General features: G+C 58.6%; 1 protein-coding gene across 5 annotated transcripts; it reads right to left on the reverse strand.

Annotated features, from left to right (window-relative positions):
- Window positions 1–19: 19 nt before the first annotated feature.
- On the reverse strand, window positions 20–22,197 carry STXBP1 (syntaxin binding protein 1). Of its 5 annotated transcripts, none has more exons than XM_062505493.1 (19): window positions 22,161–22,197; window positions 12,746–12,795; window positions 12,523–12,604; window positions 11,755–11,831; window positions 11,487–11,565; window positions 11,273–11,367; window positions 10,442–10,590; window positions 10,036–10,120; window positions 9,731–9,861; window positions 9,273–9,380; window positions 9,094–9,154; window positions 8,474–8,539; window positions 8,243–8,323; window positions 8,004–8,142; window positions 7,710–7,819; window positions 7,496–7,597; window positions 6,293–6,378; window positions 5,554–5,708; window positions 20–3,462 (listed from the first exon to the last, which is right to left on the reverse strand). In XM_062505493.1, the coding sequence occupies exons 1-19, from the start codon at window positions 22,195–22,197 to the stop codon at window positions 3,380–3,382; spliced, it is 1,776 nt and encodes a 591-aa protein (XP_062361477.1). In that variant the 3' UTR covers window positions 20–3,379. The 5 variants fall into 5 exon arrangements, with proteins under 5 accessions (XP_062361477.1, XP_062361476.1, XP_062361475.1 ...); XM_062505492.1 differs by having other exon boundaries at window positions 5,554–5,742; window positions 6,324–6,378; window positions 11,273–11,376; XM_062505491.1 differs by having other exon boundaries at window positions 11,273–11,376.
- Window positions 22,198–22,876: the final 679 nt, after the last annotated feature.

Genomic DNA, 22,876 nt, shown 5'->3' on the forward strand with positions numbered 1-22,876 from the left:
CTCCTGCCGGCACCCCAAACCCCTCCTGCTGGCACCCCAACCCCTCCTGCCGGCACCCCAAACCCCTCCTGCTGGCACCCCCAACCCCTCCTGCTGGCACCCCCAAACCCTGCCTCTGGCATCTCCAGACCCTCCCTGCCACCAGGAGCAGCAGGAGGAGGAGGATGAGCCCCTCAGTGTCCCTGCACTGGGTGCTCCCTGCCAAATCCAGGGGCAGCAGGGCTGGAGGTGTCTGCCGGGGGTCCTGCCCTGGCGCCCACCCCCTTCCTGCTCTCCAGCACTCCTGAGGGGTGGCCCTGTGTCCCCCAGGGCAGTGTCACCCCACCCTGAGCACTTCTGGGGATGCTCTGACCTGGTGGTGGTCGAGCCCCCTTGGCAGCTGTGTTTACCTCTGTGCCTGTGTGGGTACACAGAAATACCCGGGCTTCCCTGGGATTCCCTGGGGTTCCTATTCCACCCCTTTCCCAGCCTTTCGGCCTCCTCAGGGGGCTGTGCCCTGTGCCCTCTGCCCTTGGACTTGAACCCAGCAGGATCCTCCCTGGGGAAACTTTTTTGTTATTGTTGTTTTATGTGGTTCTTTGTTTAGCTAGTAAGCAGCTGAATCACTCTTCTGAGTGTTGATTGATGATCTATAATGTGTGTGTCTGATATATGTGTATCTATAAATGGATATATCTAGATATAGGCATATCTATATTTAGTTATATGCCTATATCTAGAGAGACAGATATGAATAGATCTGTGCATGTACAGATCTGTATCTGATTCTATAGATATATCTTGCTACAGATACATATATATATATATAAATATTCTGGATTGCATTTCCAGCACAACCTTTAGGGTGTTTGTGGGGTTTTTCTGGTCATCCCTGGATGTGGCCACCCACAGCATCATCCAGGCAGAAAATGAAATGAAGGATTTGAGCTTTTCCCCTGGGATGCTCAGGGAACCTGGGCTGGTAGAGGAGAAGTCATCTGCTGAGACCAAAGCAGGTGTGGGGTCTGTGGAGCCCCTGTTCCTCCCAGCTGGGTTCCTAAGGAGTTCATGCCTATTTTGAAGGGACAAGCATGTGCTTGGGGCAGCTTTTCCTGGGATGGTTCCAGCCAAACCCTCTGCTCCACCCCAGCACCTCAGCCTGTGTTTGTCTGTAGGATCTACCTGAAGTGCCAGTGTCAAATGTATTTATTTTTGCTTTTATTTGTTGTACAAATATCCACATTTGAACGGGAGTGACTCGGGTCTGGAGCCTTCCAAGCTCCCCAAGCCTGATGCTGACACAGGCCCAGAGGGGCTGGGAATGGGGCTGTCCCCTCCTCTACTTTTTTTGGGTGAGAGAGCTGGGTTTGGGAGATGTTAAAGAAGTTTGGGGGATTTTAAAGAGATTTATGTGTCTCTGATTGCTTCTGCTCATGCTCATGCCCCAAGCTGGAAGCTGTGACCTCCCCAGCCCAGCCAGGGCATGGTGGGAACATGTGGAAAGTGTGGTTAATTATCCCAAATGCAGTAGCCAGGACCAAATGATGGGTTTTTTCCTTATCCCCTATTTTTTATCACCTAGCAGAGCCACTAGGGTGGTATTTTGTACGAAGAAATCACCTATTTTTGAAGGAAATAAACATGGTTGGACAACTCGTGCTGATTTTCCTTCCCAAAGCCACTCCTGGGAGAGGTTTGGCATGACCACACCAGGAGCCTTCCCTCGGGGTTGGATGGAATATTTTCCCATGCCTTTTCCCTGTTTTCCTGGCCCTGAGGGAGCAGCACAGCACAGCCCCAGTTGCACTAGGGATGGAGATCGCTTTTATTTAGTCACTCGAGTGCTTTAGTACAGAAGAACAGATATACAGAGATGATACATGTTTGTGCTTCAACACTTTCAAACATTTAGATTCCAGTAATTTCAAGGTAAACAAGTTCCAAGACAGACTAGATTATTTTTTTTAAAGTTTTCCTTTTTGATAAATTATTTTTTATATAAATAACTGTAACAGAAAAAATAATAATAATAATAATGTCCAACATACAAGATCCTGAAGCATTTGCATTGCTAAACCAAGGAGAAACAGAAACAGGCTGGGAGACCAAGGGGGAACCAACAAATATCAGTGCAATGATACAGCCTTTGCCCTAAAAATATATATTTAACTTTATGGGCAAGGAGCAGATGGGAAGGGAAGGGAAAAAGGGGGGGCTAACCACCAACGAGGCAAGAAAGAGCAATTTTAGGGAAGGAAAAGGGGGGGGTCACAGCCTTCAGGGGTAAGAGAACAAAACCATAGACCCCAAAATATTGCAGTGCATCTAATGGCAAGGGAAAGGGGGCAATCCAGAGGTGTCAAATAAAAACCCAACTAAAATCAGAGGTTTGGGAAAATCACTATACACCAAGCTCGTAAGAACGTCACAAGACACAGTCATTAATATACAGAGAGTCCAGAGGGTTTGGGGGGCCCCAGAGGGTTTTTGGGGAGGGCCCAGAGGGTTTTTTGGGGGGGCTCAGGGTAACGGCACGCTCAGAAACGCTTCACCACGGGACGACACGAGTGGAGCTGGGCATGGGCACCGAGCTTCCGTGGGGATGGATGGAGAGGTATCCATGGAGAGAGAGCACAGATACATATATATATATATATAAAATAGCTTTTTATTATATATATATATATATGTATATATATATTTCTCTTTTGAAGGAATTCCCAGAGAGAGAGGCGGGGCTGCAGCAAGGCCGTGCAAGTGGATGGGCCCCAGCTCCCAGTTGTGACCAGTTTGGTCCCTTTTCACGTGGGAATTACTATGGTGTGAAGCGTCCTGGCTGCACCCCCCACACCACCCCCCATCCCAAATTCCCATCCAGATGTTGGGGTGCACATCTGGCAGGAGCACCCACCACCCCAATAGCCATGGGACAGATGGTGGTGCCCACCCAGCACCCACCTGAGCAGTAGCTGGAGCAGTATGGGGTGTCCCTCCATCTGTCCTCACATACATACAAGACCCCAGTGAGGAGCATTCCCCAAAAAAAGTGTTTTTCTGTTATTTTCCCCACCATATTCACTAGCAATGGGCAGATGGTTACTCAGCAATGAGCTCCTGGGTGCTTCCCATAGCTGCAGCTACAAATATATAGATTATTTTTTCCTTTTTCTTTTAAACACAATGCATCCATTTTCTTAATATAGATATATATATTATTTTTTTTTTTGGCTGTTATCCCCTCCCTGTGGATAAAATGAGATGGGGGAGGCGCTGGGAGGGGAGAGGGGGGGTTCAACACAAGAACAAGAGAGAAGCTGGGCCCACTGGGTGCAGGGTGGCACCTGGGGCCGGGCACCCGGCGGGGACATGGGTCGGCATCGAGTGGTGACAGCGTTTCCTTTTAACTGCTGCTCTCTTCCTCTGTTTTATTGAGTTTCTTCAGCGTGTCCAGCAGTTTCTGTGGGGTGAGGATGTGCGTGGACCCTGTGGGAGCAGAGGAGAAGGGGTGCAAGGGGATCAGAGATGGCTTTGGGACCCTGTGCTGCGTGCCAGCCCTGTCCCCGCTGTCCTGGGTCCCCCTTACCTGGCGGCGCCGGCCCCACGCCGCTGGAAATGCTTGCGAGGAAATGCAGTCTATGGGGACGGGGGGAGGGAGTTGTGGGGACATGGAGAACGGGAAAAGGACGGAGGAAGAGGAGGAGTGGAGGCCGAGGGATGGAGCTGGCGGGATGAGGCAGGGGCTGGGAGGTGCTGGTGCAGGGGGGCTGTGGCACTGGGGTCACCGCAGCACCCAGGGGAGATGCAGGAGGCACTGGTGGGGTGCAGGGGTGGGAGATGCAGGGTACAGCCGTGCCCCAGGTCCCCCAACCTGCACAGAGCATCCTGGGGACACAGAGGTGGCTGGAAGGGGTGGAATGGGATAAGGAAAAAAAGGCTCTTGTCTTCTGCTGCCCCTCGCTCGAGGGTCCCCCAGCACGGTGCCAGTGGGGGTCCCACCGTGCTGCCCACACTGGCTCAGCCCCACAGACACCCTGGCACTGCAGGGACCAGCACAAGGGGAATGCCAGGGTGGCACTCACTGATGCAACCAGCAGGAGCTGAACCCCAGAGCAGGGTTTGGGGGTCTGCAACGTCAGGAGGCTCCTGCCTATCCAAGAGCAAACCTGAGCTGAGTGGGATTCCAGGCCTAGGGCACCCCAGAGCTGGGGCTCCCAGCAGTGCCCAGCCAGTGAGGATGGACCAGGATGAGGGCTGGGGTCTCCACTGCTGCCCCTCTCCCCCAGCCCCGCTCCAGCTGCTCCCAGGGCTGAATCCGGGAGCTCCGTGCCCCTGCCCAGCCCTGGGACGCCTCTGTGGGGCAGGCGGGACCCAGACCAGGCCTGGGGAAACTCATGGCATGAGGGAGCCAGCCAGGGGACATGGCTGAGGCATGATGGAGCAACGCCGGATGCTTTTCCACCTGGTCGGAGGAACCGCAAGCATTTTCTAATCGGAGAACCCGACAAACCCCAAAACAATGATTAAAAAAAAGGAGGAACGGAAGAATCAAAGAAAACCCTTCGGGGAGGAAGAGTTTCTTTTTCATTAGTAAGCTGCCTTTACTTGGTTTCTTTGGCTCACTCCATTGCTGGAGCCTGATCCTCAAATGATACCCTAGTGGAGTCCCTGAAGTCGGGGTGCCTCAGGTCCATGAGAAATTTGGTGGGAGTGAGAATGTGAGTAGAACCTGCAGGAGAACAGAGCGGGGCTGACGGCTGCGCCGAGGCTCCCCCACGCCACCACCACCACCAGAAGCTGCTTTTGGGGGGAGGAAGAGGAAGGAGGCAGGTGGAGCCCAGAGCCTGGGAGGCACATGCAGGGGATGGAGCCTGGAGAGAGGTGGGATGGGATGGGTGACAAGCAGCACGGAGCCGGGGTGGGTGTCCGTGACAGGGACACAGCTGGGGCAGCACGAGGTGATGCAGACTGGGCTGCTGCTCCCAAGGAGAAGAAGAGATGCCGGGGACAGGCTCCACCAGGCACCCAGGGCATCAGATGAGATGGTAAAGGACACCTGCCTGTGCACTACAAGGTCTGTATCCAAGCTGTGCTTCCCAGAGGAATTTTAAGGACCTAACAGCTCCTTGCTAATACCTGGTAGAGCTGCCACGGTGTCCTCTGTGCCTGACTCACAGCTCCCCTAGGAGCAGAGATGGGCGCTGACCCTGATCATGTTCTGTGCAACTGAAAAACCCGGCTCCTGTTTGCACCCCTCTTTATTTTGCACTTTTCTTCCTGTTAATGACCCCAAAACCGAGGAGCAATCCGAGCTGCCAAACCTCCTCCCCTCTCACCCAGCCCTGCTCAGACAAAACCAGCCAGGAGACATGAAAAAAATGGAAGCAGAAATGAGGATGTTTGCAGTGACACAACCCACATGGGGAAGCGGGGGGACACACGGGGGTGACAACAGATGTCCAGAGAAAACCTTTCCGCAGAGTTCCAGCTCCCGCAGTCGTCTGGAGCCGGGAATCTGCGGATGGAGCGTGGGATGAGCAGCCAGCGGGAGCGGCCAGCCCCGGGGCCAGCACTCACCTATTAGCACCTCCCACTTGCCGCTGGCTTGTGTCACCTCGTAGGCGCAGCGCATCTCGTTCATGCTCACCCCGCCCAGGATGAAGATGATGAGGCGGGGGCCGCTCCTGTACTCGCCGGGGGCCTTGTTCTTGTGCCAGTGGCCGTAGCGAGCACTGAGGAGAGGAAGAGGAGGGTGAAGGAGGGGCACGAGGCACCGCATCTCAATGAAATCACACAGACATTGCTGCTACAGCAGGTCAAATCCAGCGCTCCAGCCACGAGCAGCTGTTACAGGAGGGAAACTGAGGCACGGGAAAACAGAGGCATGGGATTCCTGAAGGAATGGTGAGGCATAGGGTGCCTAAAGGGAAACTGAGGCACAGGATGCCTGGAGGGAAAATGAGGAACGGGATGCCTCAAGCAAAATGAAGGCATGGGATTCCTAAAGGGAAAGGAAGATACAGGATATCCACAGGGAAACTTGAGCACAGGATGCCCAAAGAAAAATGGAGATACAGGGTTCCTGAAGGAAACTGAGACAAGGAATTCCTGAAGGTATCCAGAGGCGCAGGCTGTCTGGAAGGAAACTGAGACCTGGGGTGTTGCCAGGAAATGGAGACATGAAGTGCCTGAGGGGAAACTGAGGCACGGGATGCCCTTAGAGCAGCTCCCAGACTGTTGCTGGATCCAGCCCCTGGGGCTGGTGTGGGATGGATGCTGATGCAGCTGGGGATGGACGGGGCAGGAGGGCACACACCTGACAGCAGTGGTGCTGAAGGAGGCAGAGGAACGGGTGGAGATGTACGGGTAGTGCTTGGTGTCCAACTTGTCATCGATGGCATCCTGAGGACAGATAGCCACAGGGTCAGCGAGGAGCCAGGCACAACCCCTGGCCCCACAGCCCCTCGGGAGGGCTGTGCCCAGAATTCCCCTCCTGAGCAGCTCAGGAGCAGGCACTGAGCTGGAGGTTTCAGCCCTGGGATCCCTCCCCAGCACAAGGGACACACTGCTGCTTCAGCAGTGGCAGAGGGTCAGTGCCACCTGGGAGACCTTGCTGAGGTGCTGGGGCTGCCCTCAGAAGGCCCCTCTGTCCTGGGGGGTGAGGCTGAGGGGTGTCCTGGGGGTGAAGCCACCCTGGGGAGGGGGGGGGAATTTGTGACAAAGGAAAACATGAGCTCTGTGCTTTTGGGACCCAAGGGAGCCGTGGCTCTGCTGATCTGAGTGCAGAGCTCCTAGGACAGCTCCTGGACACAGACACAGCTATACAGAGCCGTGTCTGTCCCCTGGCTCTGCTGGGACCCTGTAACAAGGCCACTCAGCCTTGGTGGCCATAGTAGCACACACACAACCAGCTAAGTTGTTACTGCATTTGTATTACATGGATGCTGGGCAAGCCTGGTTTGGGCTGTGAAGACTGAGGGGAGACCTCACTGCAGTCTAAAACTTCCTCATGAGGGAGAGAGAAGGGGCAGGCACTGATCTCTGCCCTCTGGGCCAGGGACAGGAGCCAGGGAACGGCTGGAGCTGGGCCAGGGCAGGCTCAGGCTGGAGATGAGGGAAAGGTTCTTCCCTGAGCCAGAGGGTGCTGGGCACTGCCCAGGCTCCCCAGGGAATGGTCCCGGCCCCGAGGCTGCCAGAGCTCCAGGAGCGTTTGGACAGCGCTGCCAGGGATGGACAGGGAAAGGGGCTGGACCGGATGATCCTTGGAATCCCTTCCAGCTCAGCACATTCTGTGATTCTGTGCATCCTACCTGGGGCCAGCATGCTCACAAAGGCCAGGAAAGCCTCCCAAAATATCCCAGCCGTGCTGCAATCCCAGGCAGGGAGAAGCCTGGAGGGTATGTGCTCAGAGAGGTGTCCAGGGCTGGGCTGGGTGCATCCAGCTCTCTGAAGATCCCTTCCTGGGTGGCTCTGGAATTCTCTGCTCTGCCCCCCAGCCCTGTCCTGGTGGCTGGCTCACCTCCATGATGTCCTTGATCACCGGGGTCCACCGGGACAGCTGGTACGTCTGCTCACTGATGCGCTCCTTGCGCTCGGGCTTGCTCCGGCGGCGCAGCGTGGACTGGGCACAGAGCACAGGGACACCCTGAGACACCTGAGCAGCACCGGGGACACCCCCCGGGCCACCCCCGCGGGGACAGGGCTGCCAGAGCAGAGGGGCAGGGGACACTCACGTCTGTGATGATGGGCACCCCGAGGTGGGCCATGTTGGTGATGATCTCGCTGTCCTCTGCCGGGATCTGAGCGTGCTGGATCAGCTTGTTCAGGTTCTCCTCAGTGATTCCTGGCAATGACACGGGGAAGTGGTGATCTCTCCAGCAATGCCTCACCGAGGGGACACAGCCCCTCTGCTGCCATTTTAGGACACTCAGCATGCTCAGGGAGGCAGGGCTGGGTTTTCCCAGCTGGATCATCCTGACCAACCCCGGCTCTGTCTGCCCACACCCCTGCCCAGGCGTCCTCCTCACCGTTCTTCAGGAAGATGTAGAGCAAGATGATGCGGATCTTGTCATAGGTGCTGACATTGCCATCCAGCAGGATGGGGACAATGGCCCTCATGGGGTCCTTGATCTTCTCTCCTTCGGCATCGGTGCCCATGGCCAGGTCCTGTAGTGAACACGTGCTCATCACTGCTCCATCCTGGGAGGGTGGAGCTGCAGCCCCCGATGTTCCTGTGGGAATGTGGGGCTGGGGGAATGTTTGGTACCTGTTCAACTCGGCAGAGCTTGTCCACAGTGCCCTGGTAGTGCTTCATGCAGTCCTCAGCCAGGTGCAGGTGGGTCGAGTACTGGGAACACAAGAGTGGTCACCTGTGCAGTGCTGGCAGCAGCTGAGGGTCCCTGTGCCACCACCCGCGGCCAGAGGAGATCTGCCACCTCCTGTTCCCCATGACTGGGGTGGGCTCAGTCACTGAACACACCACGTCTCCTCCCCATACCTTGCTGAGCTCTTTCTGGTACTGTGGCATCTTCTTCAGCATCTGGGACAGGTCCCTCATGGTGGTCTGTGAGGGAAGGGGACATGGTCACTCACCTTCAAGGACGTGGGGGCCACGAGCAGAGAGGGGATGACCCTGCCAAGGACTTCTGTCCCCACATGAGCCCCCTGTGGGGGTTTGGTGACACCTGATGTGTCACTGCCAGGTCTCCTCCCCTGAAGCTGAGAGGCAGGAGGGGTCTGCAGCTCTGCAAACTGGGGTGCAGTGGGGAAAAATCCCCTGAGGATCTCCCTCTGGGATCCTTGTGTGCCTCACTGGGGCTCAGATGGTCCTTTCAGCTCCTGGCCACTTTCACATCCTACTGCCACCACCTCAGTGCCACCAACTCAGGGAATGGGGACAAAGCAGCTGCTGTGGGAGGTGCATGGACCCTGTGCTGGGGGCAAACTGAGCCCTGGATGCAGAGCTCTCCCAAAGCACCCCACTTTCCAGCCCACAGCCATCTCCCCCTGCCAGGAATCTGATCATCCTTCTTCCTTGGCAAAGTGTCCCCAGGAGACCCCACCATGTGCCAGCACACGGCTGAGCCCATCCTCATCTCGGTGGATACATCAGGTCACCTTGTCACCCGTGTTCATCCTCTTGCTGGAAGAAAACTCCTTCAGGGACCGGGTCACCTCCCTGGAGAGAGGAGGAGGAGGGCAGAGCTGTGAGTGGGGAGGGGACCCTCACAGCAGGGTGGGGGGCAATGCCAAGCCAGTGTCCCACCCAGTCAGCAAACCAGCCCCAGGACACTCACTGGGACACCTCAGCGATGTGCTTGTGGCGCAGGGTGACCCACAGGTCATCATCCTCATCCAGGAGAACCTCCTTGATCCGGGCCTCACCAATGCCACTGGTCTCATACCTGGGATGAGGGGAGGGGTGTCACAGGGGGGATGGGGCTGAGGGCGCACACAGTCTCCTCACTGCTGGCTTTAGGGAGGTGGGGAAACATGAGAGCTCTTCCTGGCTGTGCAAACTGATTTCAGCTGGGATTAACCTCTTCCCTTCTTCTACCCTTCAACTCCTAAATGTTGGTAAGGGGCCAAAGGCTGGACAAGCCCTTTCAGTCCCAGTCCTGCCCACCGGGCCTGCCAGAGTGCAGCACTGGTGTCTCCCAAGGACTTGTGATGGAAGGAGGGATGCTGAGCTCCCAACTGCAGCTCTAGCACTGGCCTCAGGGCTGTCACAGGGGGATGGCAGCGCTGCACTCACTTGTAGACATCGTTCTCGATGGGCAGCAGGTCGTAGCTCATGGCCTGGAAGGTCAGCTCGTGCAGCACTGGGGACGCGGGGTCGAAGCCACGGTCCAGGATGAGGAGCTGGGAGCGAGCCTTGTCCGGACCCTGCAGGCACAGCAGGGCCATCAGCCCCGGGCTGGGGCTCCCACCGGAGCTCAGGGGGCTTTGCTGGGCTCCCCACCCAGGGTCTGTGGCTGCCACAGGGCAGGGCTTGAGCGGGACTTTGGGAGTGAAGCAGCAGCCCCAGCACCCTCCCCTGGGGCTGCCAGCGGCGCTCACCTCGCCCATGGTGGGGTCATCAGCCTTGTAGGCGTCCAGCTTGTCCTGGATGAGCTGTGCCAGCATGGCATTGTCCTTGTAATCCCTGAGAGAGGCGGGGGACAGGTCAGCCCCACAGGGCACAGCATGGGCAGGGGATGTTGGCTTCCCTGTGCAACATCCTTGGCTCTCATGGGAGAGAGACCCGAGCAGGTTTTGTTGCCTATTCCCACCTCTCCTCGACGAGCTCCACTTTGTCTTGGTGCCACTTAAGATTTCAGGATCCCAACCCTCCCAGCTCCCCAGATCATCAAGCCTGAGCTTGTTTACACTGAGCATGGATGTCTGACCATGCCTCCAGCCCATCCAGCCCCACACTGTGGATGGAGCCTGATCCACATCCCTGTGATGCCCAGGCTGGCCTTACCCGCGGTACCGCACGGCTGGGTACTCCTTCAGGGTGGCACAGAGCGTGGCAATCTGCTCTGCCAGGCGCTCCAGGATTGGGTTCTTCATCTGGGCCTTGTGTGGGCTGTAAAAGCTTTGGAAGGAGTCAGCTGAATCCAGAGAATAAACCTGGGGGTGCAGAGGGAGAGGGGTCAGAAGGGATGTCTACCCCAGCTGGGTTTGGAAACCACATTCATCCCCAGATGGACCCAGCCGAGCCTGGGACCAAGCAGCTGGAGCTCAGCAATGCTCAGGGCATCCCTCAGAACTTCCAGCTCCCAGGAGGATCCCATGGTAGGACCCCTATCCATGTGTCCCTCCCAGCTGAGCAGAGGAGGCAGAAGAGCCCTGCCCTCAGCAGTCACCTGCTCCCAGGCAAGGAAACAGAGACCTGGGGACAAGCAGAAACACACTGGTCCCCAGCTGTGCCCCCAGTAAAATCCACGTGAAGATGCCAAGAGGTCACTCCCTAGGAATGCTGAGGATTGAAGGGTTAATGGCACCAAGCAGTTCTGGCATGTCTGCCCCCAGGTCCCTTTGTCCCCAGCAGGGGCAGATGGCCCAGGGTCAGCTCCCTGGTGTTCTTGGCTGGTGGCAGAGCTGGCCAGCACAGCTGTGGGCGTGGGGCCAAGGCACTGCACCCGCAAATCCCCTGTGGGATCAGCCCAGGAAGTCATCTAAGGAGACAGGGAGGGAGAGCAAGGAGCCAGCTGGGCCTGCAAGGCTGTTACACAAACCCTGTTGGGCTGGAGAGGGACCTGGAGCACCTCCTGGCTGTCCCAAGGCCTGTCCCACCCCAGCCCAGGCTCACCTGGGACTCAGAAGGGAGGAAGGCAATGTTGATCTCTGTCAGGGTCTTGATGACTTTGGCAGCCCGGGATTTCACCAGCTCGTTGAAGAGGGCGTCAGGACAAGCTGCAAGGGGAGGAGGAGCAGGAGGGGGGTGCTCAGCATCTCTCCATCCCTCATCCCTCCCCAGCTGCTGGCACCGTTTCAGTGACTGTCCCTTCCCTCTGGGCACTCACAGTCAGTGAAGAAGACGTGGGCAGCTCTGTACTTGGAGGTGGGGGGATCCTTGAAGTCGTTGATGAGGGAGTGGATGGACTAGAAGAGAGAGGGAGCAGCTGGGCTGAGCAGGATGGCACTGCGGGCCTCCCTCCTGGCTCAGGGCAAGCTCTGCACCTCCATCCCATCACCTCACTGGAGCCAGGAAGTTTCCCATGGGCACAGCTGCCCATCCCAGCACCTCACCCAGGCCAGAGGCCTTGTCCCTGTGTCCCACACTGCACTCACCTTCTCGGAGGGGGTGATGAGATACACGGCCTCCAGGCTGGGCAGAGGCTCCCGGCGCTTGTTGATGTCTTCCACAACTTGGGGGGAAAAACAGGGATTGGGGCAGGGAGGGCTGTGGGCAGGGCACTCAGCCACACGGGGCTGTTGGACACCCCAGGGTGGTTGGACACCCCATGGCAGCCCCTCCATATCCAAAACACCCCCAGGCACTCATCCCTGCCCACCCCATCCCAGCCCTGTGGTCCCTGCTGGAGCTGTGGGTGTGGGCACCTGCCAAGGTCCCAGGGGCCATGGATCTGTCTGTGCTCCTGGGCTGCTGTTCCCTTGGTTTATCCTCACATCCCCCTTCACCTGAGGATGAAGTTCTGGCTGCACCCAGACAAACCCCACTACCCCAAACATCTCCCAGTATCCAGCCTGGGATTTCCCTCTCCTTTCCAAATGTTGCAAGGAGCTATTTAATTATTAGGCTGACAAAAAACCAACACCCGGTCCCCTCCTGGAACTGAAGGGCTGCCAGGAGACAAGGTGTTCTGGCTGCTCCAGCCCCAGCAGGCAAGGAGGGACCTGTGGAACTCCAGCTTGGCACCAGGAGCTGTCCAAGGGCGATGGGAGGTGGAGTGGCTCCATCCCAAGTGGGATAGGGCTGGGTCGGGGCTGTGCCAACCACCCTGTGCCAGCCTGGAGATGCCTTTGTGGGTGTCCTGGTGCATGGGGAGATTTGGCCCTTCCCACAGGCAATGTGGGAGGCAGGGAGGGGGTACTCACTGGTTATGCCCTCTGTCATGATGTCGGTCATCTTGCAGCAGGACGAGAGCATGCGCATGCTCAGCTGGTCCACCACCAGCACCTGGGGACAGGTGAGCACCCCGTGAGCACCCTGTGGGCACTCTGTGAGCTGGGGGCACGGCAGGACCTTCCCCACCCTGCCCACACCTGCCCCCTTCCTGCTTCCTCCCCTCCTGGCCCCTTCTCTGGGTTTGGTGCTCACCTTCCACTCCCCCTTCTTCTTCACTTTCCGGATCACATCGTGCATAATCTCTGCAAGAAAGGGGATATGGGCAATGGTGAGACCCCGGTTTCCCTCCCACAGCACCCCAGAGCCTGCTGGCAGCAGCAGGGACTGCACTGGGGGCACCAAACCCCCACCCATGTGCAGGGTCACGCTGAGCCCCACTCACCCTGTGCCTTAATTGGGGATGAAGGAGGGGATGGGGGTGGTTTTGGGGTACCCAGGGAGGGGTGATCACACCCCAGCCCTGTCTTTCCCTCATGCTTGGCACTCACAGACAGACCCAAGTCTGGTGGGAAGCATGTGCTGGTTGGGGGGGTCCCTCTGGGGAGCCTGAGGGCCACCCCACGAGGTTCAGTCCTAATCCCAAGTGCTGGGAAAACAACAGCAGCTTAAGAGCCCCTTTTAGAAACAAGAATCAAGCTGCCTGAGCCTGCTCCTTGTAATCCCTCACAATCCCATTTCACCTCCTGTGGCTGCCAGGCTTATGCAACCAGCAGGACAGCAGCACCCCTGGGACCACCCCAAATTCCCCTGCTCCAGGCCAGCTCCCTGGGAGATGCAGTTCAGGGACATGAGGAGGTGGCAGTGGGATAACTTTTGGTGCTGGGTTGCAGGAAGGGGCGTTCAAGCCTTGCCCTCCTGCCAGTGCTGCCCAAACATCTGTTCTGGGAGAACAAGGTGCCCCCCAAACCCTGTAGGTCCCCTTTCACCCTGGTGTGTGAATCACTGTCCCTCAGAGAGCTGAGTCTGAGGAAAGAAGTCTGTGCCATGTCCCCACACAGCATTTTCCCTGCATTTCATCCCTTCAGGGTTTTGCTCTGAGCCCCTGGTCCCAGGGACAGGGATGGAAACGCCCAATAAAAAGCCAGCTAAAGAATGTCCCTAAATTAGAAAACAGAGGTGTGAGGATGTCACCCTGCCAGCCTCAGCCTTGGAGACCTCCCCTGTGGGTCACCCCAAGGGTGCTGGTTCCCTGGGTAAAGCCCAGCAGGGTCTGGAGCTGGCACTGGTGCCAGCAGGGATAAAACAGGAGCCTCAGAGTGTCACTGTCTGTCTGTCCTGCTGCAGAACCAGGAGAAGAGAGCCAATCCTCACTGCCTAGCACTCATTCCTACCACTGCACGTCCATCACCTTTCCCAGCTCAATCTGCCTGTGGGGAGCCCCAAAGGACAGTGGCCTTGCCCTCGGTGTCCTGCCTGCCCTTGGTCACATCCTTTGGCTTATCCATGGGGAGAGGGGGCACAGGGCAGCTCCGGGCTGGGTAAGGGGCTGGAGGGTACCTGGGTACCTGAACTGGGCAAAACTTCTGCCTGTGCCCACGCGTGCTGCCCACCTGCATCCACCAAATGCACCAGGAATTGTCCTCTGTGGGCAGGAGCTGGCAGTGAGGGCTGCCCGTGCACCCCAGTGCTGCTCCCTGCTCCCCCTGACACGGGGCACAGCCAGGAAGGAGCGATGCCAGCACATCCCTGCTCCTCCTGCCATCACTCACACTTGGCTCCTGCCCCAGAGCGAGGATCCAGCAACAGCAGTGCCGTTTGCAGGGCAGCACCAGGGCTCCAGAACCATCATGCCATGCCATGCCATGCCACAGCCTCCATCCCAGTAAAGCATAGGGGGCCATGGTGGTGCACCATGGAAGGGGTTAACAAAAAGCAGCAGCCGGGAAGAATTCCTGCCCCTGCCATGAAAATCAGGGAAGAAGGAAGGGAGCGCTGGGATAGAGCAACCTACGGCCCAGGAGATGGTGTTCCCATGGGGAAAGAGAGCCCAAGAGCATGAGATCCCAAAAAGGGCTCCCAAATTGCTGCCTCAGCCCCCCCCCCCTCCCCAAGCGTGTCCTTGCTGTGGCAGCAGCTGCAGGGGACACTGTGGCTCCGTGGGAACACCGTGTCCCTCCTGCACAGGGATGGGATGGGCTGGGCTGGATGGAGGATGCATGAGGGGGGGAGCATCTGCCTGGCTGCAAAAAGTGCTGTCACATCTCCAGCCCACCCCTGGAACCAAGACAGGCCTCTCAGAGCAGGAACTGGGCACTTCAAAGGGTAATTTCTCTCAGCTTTGTAGGTTTAGGGTGTCAAATCCTAAATCCCTGATCCCCACGCACAGTCACTCCCTACCCTGCCCTGACCAGGGGTCAGATCTGACTCCAAATTTTGGCTCTTCCACTGCCAGAGCCAGCTCAGAGCCCAGGCAGAGTCAGGAAAGAGGCCCAGAGCATCCTCCAAAGAGCTCCAGGGTCCTGCCAAAGGGCACAAACTCGAGCACAAGCTGGAGACTGGTGTCACATTTAGGGAGATGTGGCCCAGAACTTCCCCTCCTGGGTGTCTCTGCAGCAGCCATGAAACCCCAGCTAAGGGAAGAGTGCTCTGGATTGCCAGGGGACATGGGAGGTGCTGAGGTCCCAAGGTTCTCCAGTCATGCCCAGTCCCCTCTCAGAAATGGTGCTCTCCCATTCCACATCAGCAGGCCAGATGTTGCTGTCCATGCCCTCAAACATCTGGCCAGACAGAATCTTTAGGATCTAACATCAGTTGGTGATGCTCACAGCCAAGTTTTTCATATTGGAGATAAAACCAGGTTTCAGGGGAAAAAAAGAACCATAAGAGCATCTCAGTGCCTCCAACCCTTGGCTTGTCTGGACCTACCACGTCACATCCGTTTCCTTCAGGCTGAAAGAGTTTTAATGACAATTTCTCCCAAGAGCAGGGAATACAGACAGCTCTGGATCCTCCTCCAGCATCAGAGCCCACGGACAGGGGGGAATGCAGAACCTCTGGAACAGTATGGCCCTAAAAGTGGCACCAGGCAGGGTCATGTTGGACACCCAGCCCAGCACCTGCAGCCAGGCTCGTTCTCAGGGTGGCACATGGCAGGGATGTGACCCCTGCATCACTGCCAAGCAGGCGACACGCTGGCCTAGTAGGACTTGAGCCCATCCATCCCTCCAAGAGGCTTATCCCACGTTATTTATACCCTGGCCTTCCCCCAGGCCTGCCTTGGCCAGGGAAAGAGCCAGCCCCATGTGTCCCACTGGGAAGGAGGGAGCGTCCCTGCCATGACAACAAAGCTGGGCTCCCAAGAGATGAGACCCATTTTGGGGTTCCCCAAGAGATGGACCCTTCTTGGGATGCCCCAAGAAATGGACCCATTTCAAATGCCCCAGGAGATGGACCCATTTTGGGGTTCCCCAAGCCCATTATCCTGCTTCAGAACAGGCCTGGAAGCTGATGAGCTGCCCTGACCTCCCCTGGTGGGAGAGGTAAAGCCCACTGGGACACCAGGGTGGGGATGCTGCAGCCAGGGACACTCCAGGCTCTTCCCTCCTGGAAATTCCTGCTGCTCAGAAATGCTCCTTCACTGCCACAACCCAGGACCTCACCGGTGGCCTGATGTGGCACAGGAAGATGGAGCTGTGTTATGGATGGGCAGGAGTTGATCCCAACCACGAGCTTTTCACTCTCCTCACACCTCCTGTGTCTCAGGACCCCAAATCCCTGGGCAGCTCTGGAGAGCAGGATCACAGAAATCCACGGTGAGGTTTCCTGGAGTCCCACTTCTCCTAAAAAGCTGTCAGGCTGCATCTCCCAGATGGACACGTTGGGCTTTGGGTTGGCCTGGCAACTGCATTTGTGCTGGTTCATTAACTAATTGCTCAAGCCAGTGTGAATGTTGCACTGATCCAAGCACGGCTGGACAGAGTGGAGCATGTCTCCACCTCCAAGCACCTCCAGCAGGGGCTCTGCAGGTGCCATCCTCAAATAAAACAGGCAGCATGGACCAGGGGTGGCAGGAATGGCCTTCCACGGCCACCAGCACCACCCAGCACATGGAAATCACTGAGGAGACAAAGCCCAGTAGATGTCCCTCAGCATGGCTGAGAACCATCCAGGGATGACCTGAGTCTGGACACTGCTCTGCCCAAAACCCAAGTAAGTCTCAAACACCTTCCCTTTAGCAGCTCAAGTCCTGAACATCCATTTTTCCCACTGGATTATGCCCAGCTGGAAGCCCTCAGCCTTCCTGGAAGACACATTCCTCACTCAGTAATCCAGGAGTTAGTCCCAGTCACGGTGGCAACCTGTGCTTAATTCCTCCTTCTCCTGTTTGCACTGCTCTCCTGAAGGATGTCCATATTTATCCCTGCTGGGCAAAGCCCTGGGAAAGCTGCACAGCCTAGGGAGGAGGAGGATGGAGATGTGGAGCTCTTGAACTCTGTAGAAGTTGAGTAACAGCCAGAAGTGAAAAAGGGAAATGAAATGCATGATCACACCCATGAACCCTCTGAGTGCCCTGGAGAAACAGAGTAAAATTCATGAGGTTTTCACTGCAGGATGAGGCACAGGGCAATTGTTGGGGTGTCCTGTGCAGGGACAGGAGCTGAACTTTGAAGATCCTTGTGGGCCCCTTCCAGCTCAGGAAGTTCTGTGGTAACTCCAGACAATCTCCTTGGGTCTGCACAAGGATCTGAGTTGACACTTGAGCAGAGTTTCCCTGTTTGGGTACAATCAGTGACCCACAGACCTTCAGGTCCCTGCTGAAGGCACCACCCTTCACCAGCACTTGTCCTCTTGCTCCAGATGTTTCCATCCCCAGCAGCTGCTGTCCGTGGCTGTGGTGCTGGTGGTGTGAGCAGTGCTGGTGGTGCTTCAGTGCCAAGGGGAGCCCAGAGCTGTCCTGGAACAGGGCAGCACTCACACAGTGTCACAGTGTCCCCAAGGGACACAGTGTCCCCTCACATTCCTACATGTGGCCATGACTTCCTGAGCTGGTTCTTCTCTGCCTTGGAGCCAAATGGAGGAAAACACCAACAAACTGTGGTTCTTTGGTGGGAATCCAGGCTGGGCTGGTCTCCTGTGCCCTCAGGAACACCAGGGCAGGCTGGAGGGCAGCTGGCATGTGGCTGAGTGGTCCTTGCTGCTCCCTGATCCAAGGCCAAACCATCTGATGGGCTTCACAAAAGACCCTCTGGCACAGCTGCCCACAGGTGTGTGCACATTCCCAGGTTCTCTCACATCCTGGGGGATGTGGGAGCCCACAGATGAAAGCACCTCCAGCCCTGCTCTATTTTTGCACTCTCCAGAGCTCGGGCTCCTTCCCCGCACCGTGAGTTGGAGGGAGCAGCATCTGCTCCTCAGCGTGCGACCAAAAGCCTTGTGATGGTGATGAGCCTCCTTTGAAAGGTGTTGATTTTGTGGGAAGAAGGAAGGAATCTCTACTGGGACACTTTCTCCAAGAGGTGCAGAAGAATCAGACACAGACCTTACATTTTCTTTTCTTTTTAAGAAGGAGAGAATCTAAATCCTCTCTGTTGGTGGCTTTTTTAACCTTCTTGCACGTGCAGACACTGGTGAGTGGATGCAGTCCTGCCAAACTGAGGTTTGTCACTCTTGGTCACCTTCCATGGTCACATATGGGCAGGAGTTTCTCAGTCCCTGGTGCAGATTGTGGTCTGGAGTTTCAAATTGTTCTGCAGTGCCTGAGATGGTGAATGCTGAATTTTACAACGATTTTTTCAAGTTTCAACTTGGAGCCGAAGCCAGAGGTGAGACACAGCCTGGTGACAGAGCTGCAGCCCCAGCAGAGGCTTTGCCCATTCCTGTGCCCACACAGCAGGCATGGGGACTCCTGGGAAGTGGGAACTGGCAGCATGGGCTGCCCAGGGAACCACTGGATTGAGGGTCTGCTCCCACCCATGGTGGGGACAGGGTACAGAGACCTCCTGCTCCTCACCCATCCACTTCTGCAGCAGGCTGAGGTCACAGCTGTGCCCTGTGCAGGCAAGAGGATGCCATGGGCATCCTCCAATGGTCCCTCTGCCCTTCGCTGCCTCCTCTTCCTCTCTGCCTGGCACAGCCCTTGACAGGCCTGGCACGGGCATCACACCAGCCGTGTCCCCCGGGCACTGAGACAGGCTCAGAACATCCTCCACGAGCAGCGTCTGACCCTCCAAGGCTCCCTGTGCCCTCAGCAGGGGCTGGTGGCAGCTGCAAGGTGCCCCAAACAGTTGGGCCAAGTCAGGTCCCAGCAGGTCCCCAGGCTGTGCCCCAGGCTGGCAGCAGCCCCAGCCCTGCCCCTGCCTCCTCCCCGTCCCTGCAGGTGCAGCACAAGCCCAGCCTGAGTCCCTGAGTCATCCCCAGGCAGGGCTGGACCCTGGAGAGGCCCAGCTGGGGACACGGTGTGACACTGGGCAGTGTCAGACCTTGTCCAGGCAGGATTTGGCCATGGGGCTCCTGGGCACGGCCCTGGCAGGAGGCACAGGGCACAGGTCAGCTCTGGGGGAGGCTGTGCAGGTGAGGCTGCTCCGTGGGAGGATCACCTGGTGGCCTGGGGGAAAGGTGTTCTCTTGCTGTCTCTGCAAAGTGCTTCCTTATCCCAGGGCTCCTCCGCTTCTCCCAGCTGCCCGTGACAGCAACGGGAGCAAAAGGAGCCTTTGGGGAGCTTGAAGGGGTGCAGGGGTTTTTTGGATCCAGCATGGAATCACATCCATGTGCTCCAGCTGTGTGCTGCACCAGCCCAGCATGGTGGCAGGAGCTGCCCCCGTCACCCCTGCAGCAGGGACCGTCTCTCCTCACTGCTGACAGTTCAGTGAAGTAAAACCAGCCTCCTCCTCCTCCTCCCCCTCACTACAGGCTGCTGCAGGAGAGCCACCACCGGGTTGGGCAGGGCAAGCTCGGGGAAGGTGGCCCTGAGATCCCAGGGGGACGAGAGGATGGGAGGGATGTCCCTGCAGTTGGGGGTCAGGTGAAGATTTGGGGACGGTGTCCCTGCAGTTGGGGGTCAGGTGAAGATTTGGGGATGAGTGTCCTCAGAGCTGCCACTCTCAGGTGAGATTTTCCCAACCAGCACCAGGGCAGAGGGGCCAACTCTCCCTGGGACAGAGACACAGCACGAGGACCTGGTCCTCAGGCATCGCCTCTGGGGACAAGCACACTCAGCTCTAACCCTGTCCAGACCACAGCAGGTCCGGGAGGATGCAGTCACCATCGCTGGACACCTCGAGAAGGCGCAGGGACACCCCCAGCACACACCCCACAGCTCTGGGGAGTGACAATCTGCTTCTGCCCTTCTCCTCCTGCAGTCCTGGCCCACCTCTCCCCCTGCCCACCACCTTCCACCTCTTCAGAGGCCTCCAAACCCCGTCTCGCTATGGCACCAGCTGGTCAGAGGAATAATCCGGGTCTGGAGGGAAGCCAGGGCAGAATGCAGCTCGGGAGGGGGGGCTGGCAGAGCGAGCCATGGCAACGCGGCAGCATCCTCCCCATCCACCCATCCTTCCTTCCCTTCCTCCTGGAGAAGGAGCCCACAGGAGATGTCCTGCCTCGGGGTCAGCCCCAGGCTCGGCCCTCTTGCTCCTCAGGAGCAAACATCTCCTGCAGAAAAACCTCCAGGGAGCGCCAGGCTTGCGCAGCCCGGGAAATCTCATTGCAGCCGCACCGATACCCAGGGACAGGGGGTTTGGGGACCCTGCAGGCCGCTCCCAACTCCGGGGGTGCAGCTCCACCTGGAACAGCCCCCCAAGGCAGGCACTGATGCACCAAGCCCAGGAGCTCCCTGCGGCAGCCGGAGCAGCGCCCCGATCCCTGCGGGGGGAGGGCTGGACCCCAGGGTGCTCCCCCAGTGCCACCCCTCGCTCCTCTGCAGCATTCTGCCCGCACAAACCCTGCTCCCCCCTCGCAGCCACCCACGCTTCCCCGCCAGCCCGGCTCCACATTATCATTTCCAGTCTGGAATCATGTTTTTCATGGAAAGAACGGAGCAGTTTGTCACTAAACCCTGAAGGGGAGGATTAAGTCAGATTTCCCTGATGCTGCCTCGAACCTCTCTCAGTGTGTCTGTGCGTGTGTGTCTGCGCTCTCCCCGGCACAGAGACAATGAATGAAAATAAGGGACACGCAGTGGCGCTGGTCTCTGGCCCCTCTCGGCATGTGGCACTGCCAGGGCTGCGTGGGCAGCGGGTCCACCCCCCCACCCCGCATCCCACCGGGCTGGGGCAACCCCGGGACCAGCCCCCCACCCCCAAAATAAACCCAGCAAAACCCCAGAGCCAGCTAGCCCCCCCCCCACCCCCCCAGCGCCGATCCTGCAGCACGGGAACACCGGGACATTTCCCTGCCTTTCCCCGTCCACGTTGGGCTCTGTCCCCGATGCAGCCCCCCATCCTCGCGGCAGGTGACACCGGCAAGGTGGCAGGGCCACGGCTCCGTGGGGATCCCCCCGTTTCCCCCCCTGCCCATCACCACCCACCCGATCACACCACCAGCCCCGGCCGCGCCATCTGCAGCGGGCGAGGGAGGGCGGGGGGACGGCCACGGGCACGGATGGCACGCCAAAATCACCCCAAAAAACATCCGAAAACCAAAAAAACACCAAGATCCGGCCGCGGCCGGCCACGGTGCCACGGAAATAAACCCTGCGAGAGGCGGGGAGGAGGAGGAGGAGGAAGGCTCATGGCTGCGGGGGGAAGTTCCCACCGGTTCCTGCCCTTTCATTTTCTTCTTTTTTTTTTTTTTTTTTTTTTAATGCGGAGTTTTTTTCGCCTTAATTTCAACCCGGGGAAAAAAAAGCGCCCCTCCTGCCTCGTCCAGCCTCGGGTGTTTTAGGAGAACAACCCCCCCGTTCCCCCCCCCCCGGGAAAATATCGCCTTGCAACAGCCGGGAAGGAGGAAGCGGAGCCGGGGACGATGGTGCCGTGCCCCCGCCCGCGGCTCCCGGGAATACTGCCGGCCGGGAATAGCGCGGGGCAGCGGGACCCCCACGGGATGCCCGGGGAGGGGGGAACACACATAGGGGAACCCCAGGGTTGGGGGAGCGAAGGCACATCCGGGAAAAATAATAATAATAGTAATGATAGGAATAAGACATAATTAAATAAACCTCAGCGTTTGAGCGGGATTTGCTGCAGACAAAGCGGGAGGGCCCTGCCTGGCACCGCGCTGGGGGAGGGTTTGGGGGGTCTGCACCCCTCCGGGCACCCCCCCCGGGGCTCAGCCTCAGCCCTTCGGGAGCCCGGGGCCGCGGGGGTCGAGGGGATAAAACCGAGGGGTGCTCCAGCGTCTCTGGCTTCCTTGTCCCCCCTCCCCCCCGCTCTTCCACCTGGCCCCGTCACCAATCTCCCCCCCTCCCCCAGCACTGCAGAAAAGCCCCCAACACCCGCAAAGATTCAACAAATAGAGCCCGGAAGGTGACAGCACCCCTGACCCCCCCAGCCCACAACGCCAGCGTGTCCCCGCCGGGGTATCCCGCGTCCCCCCCTCCCCCAGCGGCCGTATTGCGCATCCGCAGCATCCCGCCCCCCACCCCCGGCCAGGGCCGCTCCGGCCCCCCGCCCCCGCGGCTTCCCCGCGCTGCCCCCCACCCCCAAAGCCCGCGGGGCAGCGCGGATCTTACTCTCTCCCACCACAGCCTTGAGTCCGATGGGGGCCATGTCTCCGTGCCGGGGGGGGTCTAGGGGGGCACCCAGAGGCGCGCACGGCCGGGCGAGGCTGCGGGTGGCGGCGCAGGGATGCGGAGGGAAGAGGGAAGAGGGAGGAGGAGGGGGGGGCGCGGGGGGGCGCGGGGGGCGGGGCGGCGCGCTCAGCTGACCGGGGCGGGGCTTGGAGGTTGCGTCATCGGACACGCCCCGGACACGCCCAGGCAGGGCCACGCCCCGCGCCGCAGCGCCCGCCGCCAGCGCCCTCTGGCAGGCGGGACCCGGTACTGCAGCGGCGGCACCCGCGAGCGGCGGACACAGGGACAGGGGGACACGGACAGGGGGACACGGACAGGGGGACACACATGGACAGGAGACACACATGGACAGGAGACACACATGGACAGGGGACACGGACAGGGGGACACGGACAGGGGGACACACATGGACAGGAGACACACACGGACAGGGGGACACGGACAGGGGGACACACATGGACAGGAGACACACATGGCAGGGGACACGGACAGGGGGACATGGACAGGGGGACACACATGGACAGGAGACACACATGGACAGGGGACACGGACAGGGGGACACGGACAGGGGGACACACATGGACAGGAGACACACATGGCAGGGGACACGGACAGGGGGACATGGACAGGGGGACATGGACAGGGGGACACACATG

This window comes from Cinclus cinclus, chromosome 19 (assembly GCF_963662255.1).
Source record: "Cinclus cinclus chromosome 19, bCinCin1.1, whole genome shotgun sequence".
NCBI classification, from domain to species: domain Eukaryota; kingdom Metazoa; phylum Chordata; class Aves; order Passeriformes; family Cinclidae; genus Cinclus; species Cinclus cinclus.